Source organism: Mytilus californianus, unplaced genomic scaffold (assembly GCF_021869535.1).
Source record: "Mytilus californianus isolate M0D057914Y unplaced genomic scaffold, xbMytCali1.0.p SCAF_21, whole genome shotgun sequence".
Lineage (NCBI taxonomy): Eukaryota > Metazoa > Mollusca > Bivalvia > Mytilida > Mytilidae > Mytilus > Mytilus californianus.
Window position 1 is genome coordinate 813,644 of NW_026262670.1, and position 18,929 is coordinate 832,572.

Sequence of the window (18,929 nt, forward strand, 5' to 3'; positions counted from 1 at the left end):
ACTCACCCTGCTGCTGGATTCAGAAGTATAGGAGGATCTCCGTCTGTGACGATAACTTCTACGAGGTCTTCCCTGCCTCCTGGTCCTAATCTGATCTCTGTTAGTGTTTCTATGACTACTGTGTGCACCACTGTGTTCTCTGTATCTGTTGTGTGAAGCCTCATATCTGTTACTACAGCGACCATGCCGGTCTGGTGTGTGAGATCTGTCTCTGTAATTGTCCACTGAATCATCTCGTCTGCGAGGACGACGTCTGTCACTACTGTAAAATATCAATCATTTTTCGTATCAATTTTCTTTTACAGTTGGGCTTTGAGAAAAAAAACATACAAAAACAAGAATGTGTCCATAGTACACGAATGCCCCACTCTTACTATCATTTTCTATGTTCAGTGGACTGTGAAATTGGGGCCAAAACTCTAATTTTGTCATTAAAATTAGAAAGATCATATCATAGGGAACATGTGTACTAAGTTTCAAGTTGATTGGTCTTTAACTTCATCAAAAACTACCTTGACCAAAAACTTTAACCTGAAGCGGGACAGACGGACGAACGGACGGTACAATGAACAAACAATGAACGAACAGATGCACAGACCGAAAAACATAACACCCCTCTACTATTGTAGGTGGGGCATAATAACTTCATTTTCACAAATTTCATGTTAAGAATCCAGAAATATTGTGTCAAAACTTTTTATATATAAAGTTAAATGCATTAGAAATTTACTCCAAAGAAATTACTGGACTATAAAGTGTGTTTCGTTTGATGTTTAGTATATACTATATATTTATCTCACTAAGGTGTTCTGGACCTCAGTGGTCTTTTGTTCCATTAATTGTTCAAGCATTACTGGGACCAGTCAGTGTTTTAACAGTCTTTGCACAATGATTGTTACAGAATTCTTAAATCTACGCTAGATTTTTGTTCAATGTGGACCAATTTGGTAACATGTATAAATAATCAAAAATCTAAATACATGGGAGCCCATTTAAATACATCATAAAGGTATTAAAATAGAAAGTGACATCATAGTCATGGCTAAAAATAAACAAAAATCCTTAATCAGCAACATTTAAAGTAATATCTAAAAATAAAATTCCTTTGTAACCATAAAAGCCCATTTAAATACATCATAAAGATATTAAAATAGAAAATGACATCATAGTCATGGCTAAACATAGCAAAAAACCCTTAATCAGCATCATTTAACAGTAATATCTAAAAATGGAAATTACATCATAAAGGTATTAAAATAGAAAATGACATCATAGTCGTGGCTAAAAATAAACAAAATCCTTAATCAGCATCAGCAACATTTTATAGTAATATCTAAAAATAAAATTCCTTTGTAACCATAAAAGCCCATTTAAATACATCATAACAGATATTAAAATAGAAAATGACATCATAGTCATGGCTAAACATAGCAAAAACCTTAATCAGCATCATTTAACAGTAATATCTAAAAATAAAAATTTCTTTGCAACCATAAAAGTAAAATAGAAAATGACATCATAATCATAGCTAAAAATAAACAAAAATTTTTTTTATTGGCAAATTTTAAATGGAGTTTATTATACTAAAACAATAAATTTGCAACCATAAACATGATAAAACCCCATTTAAACACATCATAAAAGTATTAAATAATTCAACTACATCATAAGGCTATAAAAATAGAAAATGACTTCATAGTCAAGGCTAAAGGTAAACAAAAAACCTTCATCAGCAAAATTTTATATTGGCAAATTTCCAATGAAGTTTATTACACTAAAATTGTTGGCAAATTTCCAATGCATTTATTAATAATAAAGTTATTGGCAAATTTCCAATTTACATAATTTAAAAGCAGTGTAGATGAGATATTTAAATGAGTTTGAATTACCAACCTTACACTGCTTTTAAATAATGTTCTTTACTCAATTATTTGTCTATTAAAATGGAAACCCTTGTTTTTTAACCTTTTTTCCCCTTATTCCTTAAACATTAGAGCCATAACCAACCCCCCCCCCCCCCCCAAGCCAATTATTACTTTCCAATGTAACCTAAATTTCCAATATACATAATTTTAAATTTCAGTTCCTCATGATATATAACCGTATCATTATTATTTTCTTTCATATATAAATCTGAAACAACCATCTTTAAATGGAAAATTTTAAAGAAAAAAAAAGGAAAAAAAAAAATCCTACCCCCCACACATTTTTTCAACCCCCTTTTGATTCATCATCCCCCATCTCAATCACAACCTTCAATTTGTGGTATGGTACATTGCAATACAATTTCACAGAGATCCATACACTTGAACACAAGTTTTTGTTGCAAACTAAAAAAATCCTTATTTTCAACCAATATTTGGCCCCTTATTCATAAATGAGCAATTAACCCCAAAACTCAATTCCTACTTTCTCTTCGTGATAAAAAATAACTAACTTAAAATGTAAATTTTAAACAAAAAAAATAAAATGCTCCGCTGGGGCGCAGCTTGATACGACCGCAGAGGTCGAACCCTGAACAGTTGGGGCAAGTATGGACACAACATTCAAGCTTGATACAGCACTGAATTTGGATTGTAATTAAATATTTGACACAGCATAGGTTTCTGACACAGAATGAAAGTGGTCTAAGAACTTAAAAATTTTCAATTTACCTATTCATACATGTGATGGACTGTGAAACTCAGATCAGGAGATTGGGAAATTTTGGTCAGGAGATTAGGACTCAGATCAGGAGGTTTTTAATCGACATTAATTTTGTTGTAAATGTAACCGTGTGCTGTAAAAATGGTCTTTTAAAGTGTGTTTTCTTCAACTTTCCAACCAATTTATTATGTTTATAGGTAACCCTTGTACTTATAAAGTTTCTCCATCTTTATATTCTACATGTTCAATCTAACATTGTTTTTTTCCAGTATGTTCTTTAAATTTTTTACTTCATATTCTATAAAACAATCATTGCAACCAGAACATTTGTTTAGCTGTCTGCAAATAGTTTTTATTTTTTTTTTTTTCTCTTGCAAACTCAGAAATTCATTCTGTCTGTAAAGTTAGGGTCATAGTTATTATATAAATTTCAATTTAAGCCTTAAAAGGAAGTATAGAATCCTCAAATAATTTTCATATTATTTTTTTATTTGTCCTAAGACATTTAAAATCATTTAATAACCATCCTTTTATGATTATTTGTTCAATTTATATTTTATTTATATTCTTTTAAAAATTTTCATTATTAAAAGGAAAGTAACTTAAAACAGGATAAATCAAGGGAAGTAACCCAATAAATACACAGTTTTTGTTACACAACGGCAGTTAGCCTGAGGTAAAAATCGTTGCTTACCAGTATGTTTGACACCCAAGCTGACAAGTGAAGCCATATAATTATGCATGTTAATTGATTTACAGGTAAAATATAACTTCAGGTAATGTCAGTTACACCAGATGCCTGAGATGTTATGTTGGGCAGAAATTTTTCATTCATGAAAAATTTCATACACTGGATTTTTTCAACGGGAGGGGGGGAGGAGACCCCTGAAAACGGGATTATTGTACTCCCGTCGGGAGGTTCACATGTATGCCTATTCAAACCATATCATTATTATTTGCTTTTATATATAAATCAGAAATAACCAATTTAAAATGGAAAATGTTAAAGAAAAAAAAGGAAAAAAAAAATCCCCCCCCCAATTTTTTGAACCCCCTTATGATTCATCGCCCCCAAACTCAATCCCAGCTTTCCCTTTGTGGTATGGTACCTTGCAGTACAATTTCAGAGAGATTCATACACTTGAACACAAGTTATTGTCTGGAAACTAGAAAAATGCTTGTTTTTTGGCCCCTTTTTGGCCCCAAATTCCTAAACGTTTAGGGCAATTACCCCCAAACTCAATTCCAGCTTTCCCTTTGTGATATGGAACCTTGTAGTACAATTTCATAAAGATCCATACACTTACACACAAGTTATTGTCCTGAAACTAGAAAAATGCATGTTTTTTTTGCCCTTTTATGGCCCCTAATTACTAAAATTTTGAGGGAAAACCCCCAAAATCAATCCCAGCCTTCCCTTTGTGATATGGAACCTTGTAGTACAATTTCATAAAGATCCATACACTTACAAACAAGTTATTGTCATGAAACTAGAAAAATGCTTGTTTTTTGCCCCTTTTTGGCCCCTAATTCCTAATATTTGGAGGAAATTACCCCAAAAATCAATCCCAGTATTCCCTTTGTGATATGGAACCTTGTAGTACAATTTCATACAGATCCATACACTTACAAACAAGTTATTGTCATGAAACTAGAAAAATGCTTGTTTTTTGCCCCTTTTCGGCCCCTAATTCCTAAAATTTGGAGACAATTACCCCCAAAATCAATCCCAGCAATCCCTTTGTGATATGGAACCTTGTGGTACAATGTCAGAGAGATCCATACACTTACACACAAGTTATGTCTGGAAGTTACAAAAATGCTTATTTTTGGCCCCTTTTGGCCCCTAATTCCTTAACTGTTAGTACCATAACCCCCAAAATCAATCCCCACCTTCCTTTTGTGGTATTGAACCTTATGGTAAAATTTCAATGAGATCCATTCACTTAAACTAAAGTTAGAGTGCGAAAACTAATGTGTATTCGGACGACGACGACGACGTCATACCAATATACGACCACAAAAATTTTTTTGCGGTCGTATAAAAAGGAAAAAAAAAAATTACCCCTTTTTTGACCCCCGCCCCCCTTATGATTCATCACCCCCACCCCCCTTTCCCCCCTAACCAAGCTCAATAACAGCCTTGCCTTTGTGGTATGGTACCTTGTAATACAATTTTAGAGAGATCCATACACTTGAACACAAGTTATTGTCTAGAAACTAAAAAATGCTTATTTTAAACCCCTTTTTAGGCCCCTTATTACTAAACGTTTTGGGCAATTACCACAACACTCAATTCCAGCTTTCCCTTTGTGAAATGGAACCTTGTAGTAAAATTTCAGAAAGATCCATACACTTACACACAAGTTATTGTCATGAAACTAGAAAAATGCTTGTTTTTTGCCCCCTTTTGGCCCCTTATTCCTAAAATTTTGAGGCAATTAACCCCAAAATCAATCCCAGCATTGACCCTTTGTGATATGGAATCTTGTGGTACAATGTCAAAGAGATCCATATGCTAACACACAAGTTATGTCTGGAAGTTACAAAAATGCTTATTTTCGGCCCCTTTTTGGCCCCTAATTCCTTAACTGTTGGTACCATAACCCCTAAAATCAATCCCCACCTTCCTATTGTGGTATTGAACCTTATGGTAAAATTTCATAGAGATCCATTCACTTAAACTAAAGTTAGAGTGCGAAAACCATTGTGTATTCTGACGACGACGCCAACGTCATACCAATATACGACCTCAAAATATTTTTGCGGTCGTATAAAAAGTAAAGAGGTTTGTTTTTTGTGGAGTTTCAATTTCTAGATTTCCATGGCCAAATCAGTTCAAAACGTTTTTTTTTTTCTCTGAAAGAAGCCCTTCTGATGATCACACATGGAATAAAAAGGACTTTGTGCATTTTCCCATAGGATATATCTCTAAGAAATAGACTTGTGATGGTACAAAGAATCTATAACTTATTGGAAATCAGGGTTATCTCTCCTTGGACTTTATGCATTTCCCCATAGGATATGTCTCAGAAATAGACTTGTGGTGGTACAAAGAAACTATAACTTATTGGAAATCAGGGTTATCTCCCCTTGGACTTTGTGCATTTCCCCATAGGATATGTCTTAGAAATAGACTTGTGATGGTACAAAGAATCTATAACTTATTTGAGATCAGGGTTATCTCCTCTTTGACTTAATCTTTCAGATAAGAATAATATTGAACCAAAAGGATAATGAACCATGAAAAGCAAGGAAATATGAATGTATTGATGATTTTTATGTGTCATGAGTGGGCAGTACCCTCTGAAACTAATTATAAGATATGTTTTGAAGCAATATATCAAGATATGACACAAGAAGAAATAAATCGGTAACTGACATAAGACAAAGAAAGAAAGAACTTGGTAAAGGGCCATTTGGCATAAGGTGGATCCAACTTATTCAAAATATATTATTAGATTGCAGAAGATTTAGAACTTGTCATACAGTCTATGATACAGACCCAGAGGGCTAGTCAGTTGTTGAAGACAAAATACATTGCTTGCCAACCATTTTAAAATTAAATTAACATCTGTATCAAGAGTGGATAAACATAATATTCAATGGGCAAAGGCCAAACAAAATATTACCAGCCTCCCTATTTACACTATATTTGCTTGCCTGCCCTAACACATTTTATGGGTATTTTTGGTTAAGCACCATTGACTTCCACAGATAAAAATCACCTTAAACATTTAGGAACATTAATCTTTATCATGTATCTAGTTTACATTGTATGTAGGATACTTTTTTTTTATATGCCTATCTACCCTCTTTTTTTCTGCCAAAAGAAACAAGTTGATGGAGGGGGTTGCTGATGTTTTAAGGAACATGTGATGATGAAATTTAAATAAACATTTGTTTTTTCACAACTTCATCAGAGTGTCAGATCAGAACTGGTTTAAATGTACAAAAATATGTTTTGATTGGGATCACTGCAACACCTCAGACAAAAACAGAACATCCCACATAGAAATGAATTATTTGTTTATAATGTAGAAAACATAGACACATCCATCGGGGAAAATAAATAACAGAAAAGTAAAGAACAAACGTCAACATAATATCAGTCAACAAAGAAACATCGGGAAAATAATAGAAAAGTAAAGAACAAACGTCAACATAACAGATATTCTGCCAAATGAGCATAATGACGACACAACAATGTTTCATAATGACGACAATCACATGACAGAACAATGCACAACTGGCACATGTACAAACACATGTATCTATATGTAATTAACATCTTTCTTATGAGGTCATAATGAGAAAACCGTAATTATCTAAGATCATGTTTAAGTAGGAGAAGTACATCATTACGTTTATGATGAAGGATAGCCAAAATACTTGTGGTTTTGGAGTACTGTAAATTCTGAAATTATTGTGAGGTTTTTAATAATGCAATTAATACAACTGAGTGAATATTGCAACAATAAGAACTTGCATTGTGACAGGCCTCTACAATAACATTTTTATTAACTTGCTCAATAGGACAAGTACATACTAAAACTTACTTGTCCGAATGGAATTGTAACTTGTCCAAAAAAAAAAAACCCTTTATATTAACTTTTTTTGCATTTTAGATTGATTCAATGAACAAAATGAATTAAAACAATAGATCAGAATTTGATTTATATCTCTTGATATCTTTTTCAAAAATATGAGTCGAGAACAACTGAATCTAGTCATGTCTAGTCACAGGACTTAGGTTTTAGTTTTCATCAATGCCAAAGTCTCATCAGACTCTGCACATCAGGCACAGTCTGGTAGGCCTGTCAGTCTACACTCATTTGGTTTGTATCCTGGTCTTTTAAGTTGATAAAATATTGATTATTATGATTAATGCCTTACTATAATCAGCTTTGTTTTAAGCCTTATTGTTGAGCCCATTTGTGATATCTGATGCATATGTTATTAGTTACAAATGTACATAGTGTGCTAGTGACCTAATACAATATATATGGGGTCAGTAAATTCCATATGGGGTGAGAGCGAAGCTCAAATCCCCATATGGAATTTACTGACCCCATATATATCTTATTAGGTCACTAGCACACTATGTAACGAATTTATCTTACCGACTATCTTAACATGTGGTATTTAGACTAGTGGCATATCAAAGTGATCAAGTCTACAAAACGGTTAGTATTAAGAACCTACTGCCATTGGTCTATACAAAAACAAATGCCAACAATAACAACTTGTTAGCTTTAAATGTGTTTTATGAATTTATTTCAATTGTTCATCATCAATTTCTTCGTCTGTTGAAACACTGAGATTATCTGCCTCAACTCATTGTTGTTTTTATATAGGGACGTAACACCACTACTAACCCTGTATTGAAATAAGCCCCGCCTACTAACCCAATATGGAACCCTACTAACCCAATATGTAATATACAAGGTCTCCACATGGTTACTTTTAACCAATCATATTCCTAGAAATGTATAGGAGGTAAGATAAATATATGTATGCCTCTTTTCCTAATCTCAATAATTCATCTTGCTTTTTTGTCAATTCTTAAAAATTCCAATATCTAAAATTTTTTTAGGTAAAATATATTGATCATTTACAAATGTATATATATGAAATGTGCAAGTTTCCAAATGATAATACAGAAATAGCTAAGTCTATCCTTTGGTATGGGAAAAAAAATCAAGAAATAAAAAGGAGAATGTGTCCGAGAACAGGAATGCAAAATTCAAATTTATAACAGATGCACAACTTCCATCCTCTCTAGCCAATTTAGAGACCTACCCTGTCTTTAATTTAGATTTCTTAAACATCACACAAATACATAATTAACGTATTAATTAATATTGAATAAGAACATTTTGAGAAAGAAAGCTATAAATTCAGATAATTACTTACCGTCTTAAGGTGTGCATAGTACGTGGGTTTTTACCCTGGGAATGATTTCTGAAAAGGGGGGTGCATATAATGTATGGGTACATTGTTCTTAATACTTTTTTCAGGCCGAATTCCAATCAAGAAACCAGGTGGTCTGGAGGAAAATATTTTCGTAGCATAAACTTGATTGTTGTAATGGTTTACATGTATATTTGTACCTTCTTGTATCCGATTTGTAATGTTATATGCAAATAAAAATCATTTAAATGCTTTAGTAGTTGTTTTTTGTGTTTTCTTGTGTTCTTTGTTACCGCCCGGAAGTCGCATTTGATTATGTCAAAATTAGAGATGAAGGATTCTGTCAATGGCCAAATTAGTGTAGGTGTTTTTATCGAGTTTATCACTTACTTTGTATATGTGTTCTAACAAGGAATACAGAAGGTAAATGTATGAAAATTGATGATAGCAACCGCCATTATTTTTTTACTTTTGTAGTATCAGGTGATCACATGTCATGTGATTTTTAACAATTGTAAAGTTGAATAAAGTGATGATTTTAAACATGTTTTACTTTGTAACATATTTAATAAAATGCTCCGCAGGGCGCAGCTTGATACGACCGCAGAGGTCGAACCCTGAACAGTTGGGGCAAGTATGGACACAACATTAAAGCTTGATACAGCTCTGAATTTGGATTGTGATTAAATATTTGACACAGCATAGGTTTCTGACACAGAATGAATGTGGTCTAAGAACTTAAAAATTTTAAATTGGACATTCACCTATTATGGTCCAATATCCAAAATCTAAATACATGGTTAGATTCAGCATATCAAAGAACCCCAAGAATTCAATTTTTGATGAAATCAAACAAAGTTTAATTTTGGACCCTTTTGACCTCAATGTGGACAAAGTTGATAACGGGGCCCAAAAATCAAAAATCTAAATACATGGTTAGATTGAGCATATCATAGAACCCCATATATTCAATTTTTGTTGAAATCAAACAAAGTTTAATTTTGGACCCCGATTTGGACCAACTTGAAAACTGGGCCCATAATCAAAAATCTAAATACATGGTTAGATTCAGCATATCAAAGAACCCCATATATTCAATTTTTGTTGAAATCAAACAAAGTTTAATTTTGGACCCCGATTTTGACCAACTTGAAAACTGGGCCCATAATCAAAAATCTAAATACATGTTCAGATTCAGCATATCAAAGAACCCTAAAAATTCAATTTTTGTTAAAATCAAACTAAGTTTAATTTTGGACCCTTTGGACCTTAATGTAGACCAATTTGAAAACGGAACCAAAAATTAAGAATCTAAATACACGGTTAGATTCGGCATATCAAAGAACCCCAATAATTCAATTTTTGATGAAATCAAACAAAGTTAAATTTTGGACCCTTTGGACCTCAATGTGGACCAATTTAAAAACGGGGCCCAAAATCCAAAAACTTAAAACACGGTTAGATTCAGCATATTAAAGAACCCCAAGAATTCAAAAATAAAACCCCATTGAAATTGATCAAGAAATAAGCAATTTATACGAAGTATCTTCTTTTGCACAATACTGTGCAATTGAATATTTCTTGCTATTGCGCAATACTGTACAATTGACAATTTCTTGCTATTGCGCAATATTGTGCTATTGGATATTTCTTGCTATTGCGCAATACTGTGCAATTGAAGATTTCTTGCTATTGCGCAATACTGTGCAATTGAAGATTTCTTGCTATTGTGCAATACTGTGCAATTGAAAATTTCTTGCTATTGCACAATACTTATTATATAATAATTTACACATCCTATTTGGTGTGTATCTCCTACCATATCATTATTATTGGCTTTTAAATATAAATCAGAAATAACCAACTTAAAATGGAAAATTAAAAAAAAAAAAAAAAAATCCCCCCCCCCCCCCAAATTTTTTGAACCCCCTTATGATTCATCACCCCCAAACTCAATCCCAGCCTTCCCTTTGTGGTATGGTACCTTGCAGTACAATTTCAGAGAGATCCATACACTTGAACACAAGTTATTGTCTGGAAACTAGAAAAATGCTTATTTTTGGCCCCTTTTTGGCCCCCAATTCCTAAACGTTTCGGGCAATTACCCCCAAACTCAATTCCAGCTTTCCCTTTGTGATATGGAACCTTGTAGTACAATTTCAGAAATATCCAAACACTTACACACAAGTTATTGTCATGAAACTAGAAAAATGCTTGTTTTTTGCCCCTTTTTTGGCCCCTAATTCCTAAAATTTTGAGGCAATTACCCCCATAATCAATTACAGCCTTCCCTTTGTGATATGGAACCTTGTGGTACAATGTCAGAGAGATCCATACACTTACACACAAGTTATTGTCTGGAAGTTACAAAAATGCTTATTTTTGGCCCCTAATTCCTTAACTGTTGGTACCATAACCCCCAAAATCAATCCCAACCTTCCTTTCGTGGTATTGAACCTTATGGTAAAATTTCATGGAGATCCATTCACTTAAACTAAAGTTAGAGTGCGAAAACCAATGTGTCTTCGGACGACGCCGGACGACGACGACGCCAACGTCATACCAATATACGACCAAAAAATTTTTAATTTTTGCGGTCGTATAAAAACAAACCTTCATACAAATCATAATTGCCGACATGTCAATGCCATCTTGTAAACTATACGATTAGATAAAAGAACAAAATTAATCTGTCAATTGATTTGTTTTGACAACAATTAGACTTCCTAATTGACTTTCAATAATTAGAGTGTGATAATCCAGATTATACGATTCAATGAGTACCAACAAAAAATAAATAAAATTAGCAGAGATTAATATTTATTCATTTAAGAATATATTCGTAATGAATCCGTATTCCATACAAGATTCAATGACTACGATTTGCATTTAAACAACTTCCTGATTTAACACTTCCTGTTGTTCTCAATCAAACACATCCGTGGAAACAATAAAGAATCAAACATCTTTTGCTGAATTATTTATTCTGCAACAATGTTTTCATTATCCTGTAATCAACCAGAACTGGAGTTAAATTTGTCTCCGAAAAAGAAATCATTTTCAATAGATTCATTTTACTGAGTTTCAAGTTGGGATTTTCCAGAAAGTTCCTACGTGTAAAGCATAAGAAGAAACTTTTTTCACAAGTTTCAAGAGTGCGCACTATGCATGAGTTCGTTTTATACACACCTAAAGAAGGTAACCATGAATATATAATATACATGTACAATATATACATATAACAATTACAAGATGAGTCATACAACAATGAACATTCAGAATGATTCAGGGCAAGAGCTGATAATTTGATTTATTCTGAGGTAAGGGAAATAACTCTAGCAGTTTGATAGTTTAATTTATTGGTCTTGTTTATTTTGTCCAAGACAATCTGTCTGGAATTGTTTACAGTCACAAAATTTTGATTTTTACCACATTCAAAATTGTAGACCACATTCTTAAAAATCTTTAAGGTATAGTACTAGTGATCAGCTGTTATTGAGATTTCAGGAAAACTCTAATAAGCAGAATTTTTTTCCATACATTTGAATTTTCTTTACCTAATATATAATCTTTTAAATTTTTTCTGTACATATCTGATGTCACAATGCTCATGTCACAGTAGGTCCATTGACATCAGACTCCAGATCATTTACTCCTATTGACCTAAGGTCAAATAGCTTTACTCACTTATAAAAACAAAAAAAATTGAAATAGGTCTATTTTTGCTTAAATGAATATACTTCTGAAGGAAAGGGGCTTAAAAAAATGCACACAGAAGGACTTCATATAAGACAATTACAGATACACTTTTGACAGATTGGGACATTTAATTGTGTTCCAATGCAGGTACATTAGTACATTTGTAGCGTCAGTTAAGTATTTATAGTTGAGTTGTCTGCCTTACTTTCTGTTAGTTATGCATGTGACTGGTTTGTATAATCAAGTTAATATACATTTGACTCCTTTGTTCTATTTATAACAACAGTGACCATGCTAGTGTAATCGACAATCATTTAATCTAAATTGCTGGATTGATTGATTTTTGTTTGCTTAACATCCAGTGTAAAAATATTTCATCCATATTCAGAATGAGAACAAATTAACAACTAATACAAAAGGTAGGTTCAGGGTAACTCGACCAGGATCAACACTAGCAAATGTTTACTGCCACCATAAATCAAGGGTATTTCGGATAGTGTACTACAGACCCCTAATATGATAACATTGTAAAGGTTCTTTAATGAGCAAAAAATTTGGCACTCCCTCTACATGTACATGAGGCATCTGATTTAACCTCCTCAATGCAACATGTCATTTAATTAATAGACTGATTTTAATCTAAACTGATCAAATTATTCTTGTGTAAATCAGCCAAGGGATTTCAGGAAAAGATTTTTAATTTTGAAAAAGTATTCTATGACCAAGGACATCAAATGTTTGATTGATTGTTGGTATTTAACTTCATTTTCAGCACTCTCAGCTACATGTACATTGTATATCATGGTATTGAGTTTTTATTCATAAAGGAAGCTGGAGTGCCCAGAAAGAAACCTTTGAACATTGGCAAGAAAACTGGCAATCCTAGTCAATATCAGTCAAACCCACCTTGCAAGCTAGTCAATATCAGTCAAACCCACCTGGCAATCCTAGTCAATATCAGTCAAACCCACCTGGCAATCCTAGCCAATTGATATCAGTCAAACACACCTGGCAATCCTAGCCAACTAGATATCATTGAGATGGGAGCCATCTCTGTGGGCCCCGCTGTGAATAATGTGTGGTAAAAAATTTGTATCTTCATCATTGGACATGGGGTTGTCAACTAAAACCAAAGTTTTGACCTTGACCTTTGACCTAGGAAGTTGTACATACATTATGACACACCCTCTGGTGTTGGTTTATATACATATCAAGTATAAACTTTAAAATCATAACGGTTCTCAAGATATAGAGCTGACACGATCTTTACCATAGGACATCGGGTTGTCAACTAAAACCAAAGTTTTGACCTTGACCTTTGACCTAGGAAGTTGTACATACATTATGACACACCCTCTGGTGTTGGTTTATATACATATCAAGTATAAACTTTAAAATCATAACGGTTCTCAAGATATAGAGTGGACACGATCTTTACCATAGGACATGGGGTTGTCAACTAAAACCAAAGTTTTTGACCTTGACCTTTGACCTAGGAAGTTGTACATACATTATGACACACCCTCTGGTGTTGGTTAATATACACGTCAAGTATAAACTTTGAAATCATAACGGTTCTCTGGATATAGAGCGGACACAATTTGTTAAGGACAGATGGATGGACGGACAGACTGATCACTATAGGGCGTCCGCCATTTGGCGGGGCCCTAATTAATATCAGTCAAACCCACCTGGCAATCCTAGTCAATATCAGTCAAACCCACCTGGCAATCCTAGCCAATAAATATCAGTCAAACCCACCTGGCAATCCTAGTCAATATCAGTCAAACCCACCTGCCGCAAGTAGACTTCGAAGTTCGAACTAAAACCAAATGAAGGCAACAGCTCAATGGTCAAAATGAGTAGCTATATACAGCTGCATGTAAAACGAATTAAGGTGAAATATGACACAAAAAGTAACAAATATTGACTGGCAATTAAGTTTGTGGAATATTTGCAGGTATAGAAAATTTAACCTTCTATAACAGCATAAAACTGTGTTTTATTTCTTATCTCAACACACATCAGTGAAGCTTATGTCTTATCTCAACACACATCAGTGAAGCTTATGTCTTATCTCAACACACATCAGTGAAGCTTATGTCTTATCTCAACACACATCAGTGAAGCTTATGTCTTATCTCAACACACATCAGTGAAGCTTATGTCTTATCAGTGTTCTCCTTTTTTCACTAAGGTAAGGTGGGTGTTTTGAAAAAACCACTTGCAACCAGGTGTTTTGTTTTTTTAAACATTTCCAACAGGGTTTTTTTTACTGTGGGTGGGGTCACAAAAAGAAGAATTAGTGTTGTATTCACATTTAATGGAATTGAAAAAAATATAGATAGATGTAGTCACATAAACTGTCAAATATTCTCTTTTGATTGATTTTTTTTTTCAATAATTTATCCCTTTTCTTCTTTCAATCACTATTTTATGCATCTCGGATAGCAGATGGCTTCTGCAGGACTCCCTTCTCCTGTGAATGCATGGCCTGTCGATCCAAGTTTCTGTCCTGTTCATCGATTTAGTGCTGTATTTTTGGCACACAGAACATAAAGTCCTGTTCTTATATATCCTCGCTTGCGTGCCTTTTCCGTTGTTTTGATGTGTTCTTTTTTCAATTTCAACAATTTCAATACAACTATCCGTTTTAGTTGACTTATTTGGCCAAGAATTTTCCTTATCACCTTCGTCATCTGCCTCTCTTTCCCCGATTAATAAAAGAAAACATTGAAATTTGATGATCGGCCATTTTTGTCAATGAAAACAAATCAGCAAGCGTGATTAGTATTTAAATTTTTACGGTGCGGAACCGAAAAAAAGACCGGAATTTGAAAAAAAAGCTGACCACCTTCTAAAATGGAAAGGTGGTCGGCACACTCGGCTTAAATGCTGAATGGGAAACTCTGCTTATCTCAACACACATCAGTGAAGCTTGTTTTTTATCTCAGCACACATCAGTGAAGCTTATTTCTTATCTCAAAACTTATCAGTGAAGCTTATTTAGTAATATATATTGTTTAACTAATTACCTTCTTGATCTTCTTTCATAATAATCATTTCTTCGTCTTTTCCGTCTGCCATCATAAGATGTTGACCTACTGTGTGAACGTCTGTATGCTCTAGGCATCTGCAAAGACATAAAATTAGATGTTTACTGAAAGCAGTACGAGCAGGCCATAATCTTGCCAGCGAAATGGTGATTTAAGTTGCCAAAAATAATTGTCCACTGACAAGTTAAAGAGGTTTCACCTCTTACTACGTCAGTGGACAAATAAAGAGACACCTTATTCATGATAGAGCATATAAAAAAAATTTCTTTTAACAAAATTTTTCTGCACATTTATATATTCAAATATCCTTACTTACTCTTAGAGGCAGGGATGATTTCTGATGTTTCAATATAGTTCCCTTCAAAAAATAATTTTGTAATTTCAAACAAATTGGGAAATTATCGAACTAATGCAGTAAGTGCATAATACTTTTTCTGTTCTAAAATACTTTAAGTCATAATAAAGTCTCTAGACTCAGTAGACTGTATATTGATTATAATTTTGAAAGAAATCTGAATAAACAAGATCACATATATATGATCTACACTCCCCACATACATTATGTACATGTGGTCAAGGGATGTAGTTACAATACTGTTGTCAAGTCATTAAAGATGGCATATTTTGGATTTGATATTGATTAACTCATAAGGTCTTTGCCTCGGAAATAAACACATTTATTTTAAGATAAATGTTGACACAGAGATATCTCTCGCCTGTCAGCAGAAAATTTACATAAATTGCTTCATCGAGCGCAGCTGGATACGACCGCTGAGGTCCAACCCTGAATTTGACAAATAAAAGGTTTCTGACACAGAATAACTGTAGTCAAAGAACTTAGAATTGGTTATATGATTTGAATTTATATTCAATTTTTTGCTTTTGTGCAAAACACTTTGCTGTTGCGAATTGACCCCCCTCCCCCCACAAAAAAATGTAAACAAAATAACCCCCCTATTTGTTTTGCTTTTGTGCAATACACTATGCTGTTGTGTATTAACCCCCCCCCCCCCCCCCCCCCCCCCAACACACACACACTTTTTTTGCAAAAAAATAATATTTGAAGAATTTTTCTTTTTAATTTCTGAAATCTGAAATGAGAAAAATTTGACCCGGGTCACCCCCACAATTTCTTTTACCCCCCCCCCCCCTTTTTCCCCAAAAAAAAATCTTTCCCTCAAGTTATGGTCATAATCTCAATTCAAATTTTCAATGGATTTTGCAACCATAATAACCCATTTAAATACATCATAAAAGTCTTAAGGATGTTTGCTATTCTGTATTAAAAATAACAACCTTTTTAAAAAGACTGTTATAAATTGATAGTATATAAACAAAGGAATTAAAAAAGCAGAAAAAAGTTAAGGATCCGTGTGCTTGTTTTCGAGATATAAGCCATTGAAAATTTGGCTTGATATAATTCTCTCTTGACTTTTCATACATTGAACATTGGCACCCTTTTTCTTTTAAAAATTATCAAGGATTTTATAGGATTTTCAAATATGGCTTTTTAAACTGTGTGTAATAAAATTATGAAAAGAAACTTAAAATGTACAGTATGTCTCGCCTTGCTTTTAGGCGAGACAAAAAGTATCATAATTTTTATAGTCTATCTTAGTGCTTCATATACATGATATATGCCATGTTAGTGTAAGCAGTTAATGTGGTGCTGTTTAAAGAACCATTTATTTGTATGCAGCTTGCTTTGCTTCTATTGTAATAGACCACTTCCAAATTTCTGCACTTTCCTTAACATTTCCTATGTTAAGATGCTTATGTTATTATGTCAAAGTAAGATGCGATTGATCAATGCATCATTTACGCAAATTGCTAATTAACCCAAGGTTATTTGGTGTCTGTGTAACTCATTCTTGTCAACAGTCTATAGTATGTGTTTATATATTTAGTGAAAAGCTTATCAGACTCAGAGCTTATGTTCATTTTTAGTATATATGTCAAATCAGAATAAAGTTTACTTACTTAGTACCTGATGTAGTTAAAGATATTTGTATTTGATGGCTACTGGGGAAATGAAAGATTTTAATCATAATATAAGAATTTTGAAATCTATAAGATAAATTTATAATGTAATGACTAATGTTTTAAAATTAGAATTTCTAGTGAAAATACATTCTCGTACTTTCGCAGACCATGCATATTTTGAATGGGCCAGGCCGACTTTGGGCTGCATCGAACTGATACATATATGAATGTACACGTTGCTTGTTAGAATGTTACTCGGGTGTCCAAGTGGCAGTGTCTCTTCGAGTAACCATTACATTTCTTCATATGGCTCTGCTATATCATTTACTAGATTAAGTAAGTGCAAAATATTATCTTACAGGGTTTATTTCTAGAGCTATAACATTAATCGTGTGGTGTCAACTGTTTTACGGTTAATTAGTGAACTGACAGAGATAAAGCAGTCGTGAATATCGTTGAAAATGGCGGACGCTCCTTTATTTACAAACTATTTTTTCTTTGAAAAACAGCTATGTCAAAAGTTTTTTTATCATCGGTCAATGTAAACTTGATGATTGAGATGTCGATCACATAACTTACTTCTGCTGATGGGTTTTTTACTCGATTTTCCCACAAAAAATCTAAATTAAATGTACTAGCACACTTCGACACAAATGAGGTTATTGCATCCATTAGATGTCATACAACCTTCGATTGGCCAAAATTTTAACCAATCAAGTCAATGTATTTCTAATGACATATTAGAATGTCTGCCATTAGAACCACTTTTCATATAATTATAACCTAATGATTTTTTTTATATACAACGCACAAACAATAACTCTATAATAAATACATGTTCTAGAGGAAAATTGGATCGCACACCACAAGAACAATTTAAGAAGCTTTGCAGTTCTTTGTGAATAAGTATCTTGATTTTATCCACAATTCTTGCATACTTTCTGCAGAGACATATATACACATATGTCTCTGCTTTCTGTTAAAAAGAAAGTTGAAATACGTAATCTGGCGCCCCGATGTAGTTGGTTAAGCTTTAATTAAGGATGTTCGCTCCTCTTGTTTTTGATTTTTGTCAGATATTCGGAATCCTCTGGTTTTATCCATGTTTTTCCATTAAGAAATTTTGTCCACTAACCCCTACTTTTCTTTTCATAATATTTAGATTTTCGGAATCCTCTGGTTTTATCCATGTTTTTCCATTAAGAAATTTTGTCCACTAACCCCTACTTTTCTTTTCATAATTTTATTACATATAGTTTAAAAAGCCATATTGGAAAATCTTATAAAATCCTTGTTATTTTTTCAATGTTTTTAAAAGACAAAAGGTGCCAATGTTAAATGTATGAAAAATCTGGAGAGAATCATTTCCCGCCAAATTTTCAATGGCTTATATATCGAAAACAAGCACACGGACCCTTCATTTTTTTCTGCTTTTTTAGTTCCTTCATTTATATACTATCAATTTATGACAGTCTTTCAAAAAGCTTGTTACTTTTGAAACAGAGTAGCGAACATCCTTAATGCTATTTATTTATGACGTTCTTCACTGTTTATCTGCAAATCATATGAGGCAATATATGTATTCTTCAGTGTTGAAGCCTTGTTGACACATAGAAGAAGAAGAATAGGTAA

At 33.2% G+C, this 18,929-nt stretch overlaps 1 protein-coding gene across 1 annotated transcript in view; it reads right to left on the reverse strand.

The window, feature by feature from the left end:
• The window catches only part of LOC127731937 (cyclin-dependent kinase 12-like), a 69,744-nt gene extending 51,753 nt beyond the window's left edge, over nucleotides 1-17,991 (reverse strand). The window contains exons 1-3 of the mRNA XM_052240814.1: nucleotides 17,877-17,991; nucleotides 15,294-15,391; nucleotides 7-262 (exon numbers count right to left, since the gene is read on the reverse strand). Coding sequence (XP_052096774.1) covers nucleotides 7-262; nucleotides 15,294-15,391; nucleotides 17,877-17,969 — 447 coding nt within the window. The 5' untranslated portion in view covers nucleotides 17,970-17,991. The remainder of the gene's footprint in view (nucleotides 1-6; nucleotides 263-15,293; nucleotides 15,392-17,876) is intronic.
• Nucleotides 17,992-18,929: the final 938 nt, after the last annotated feature.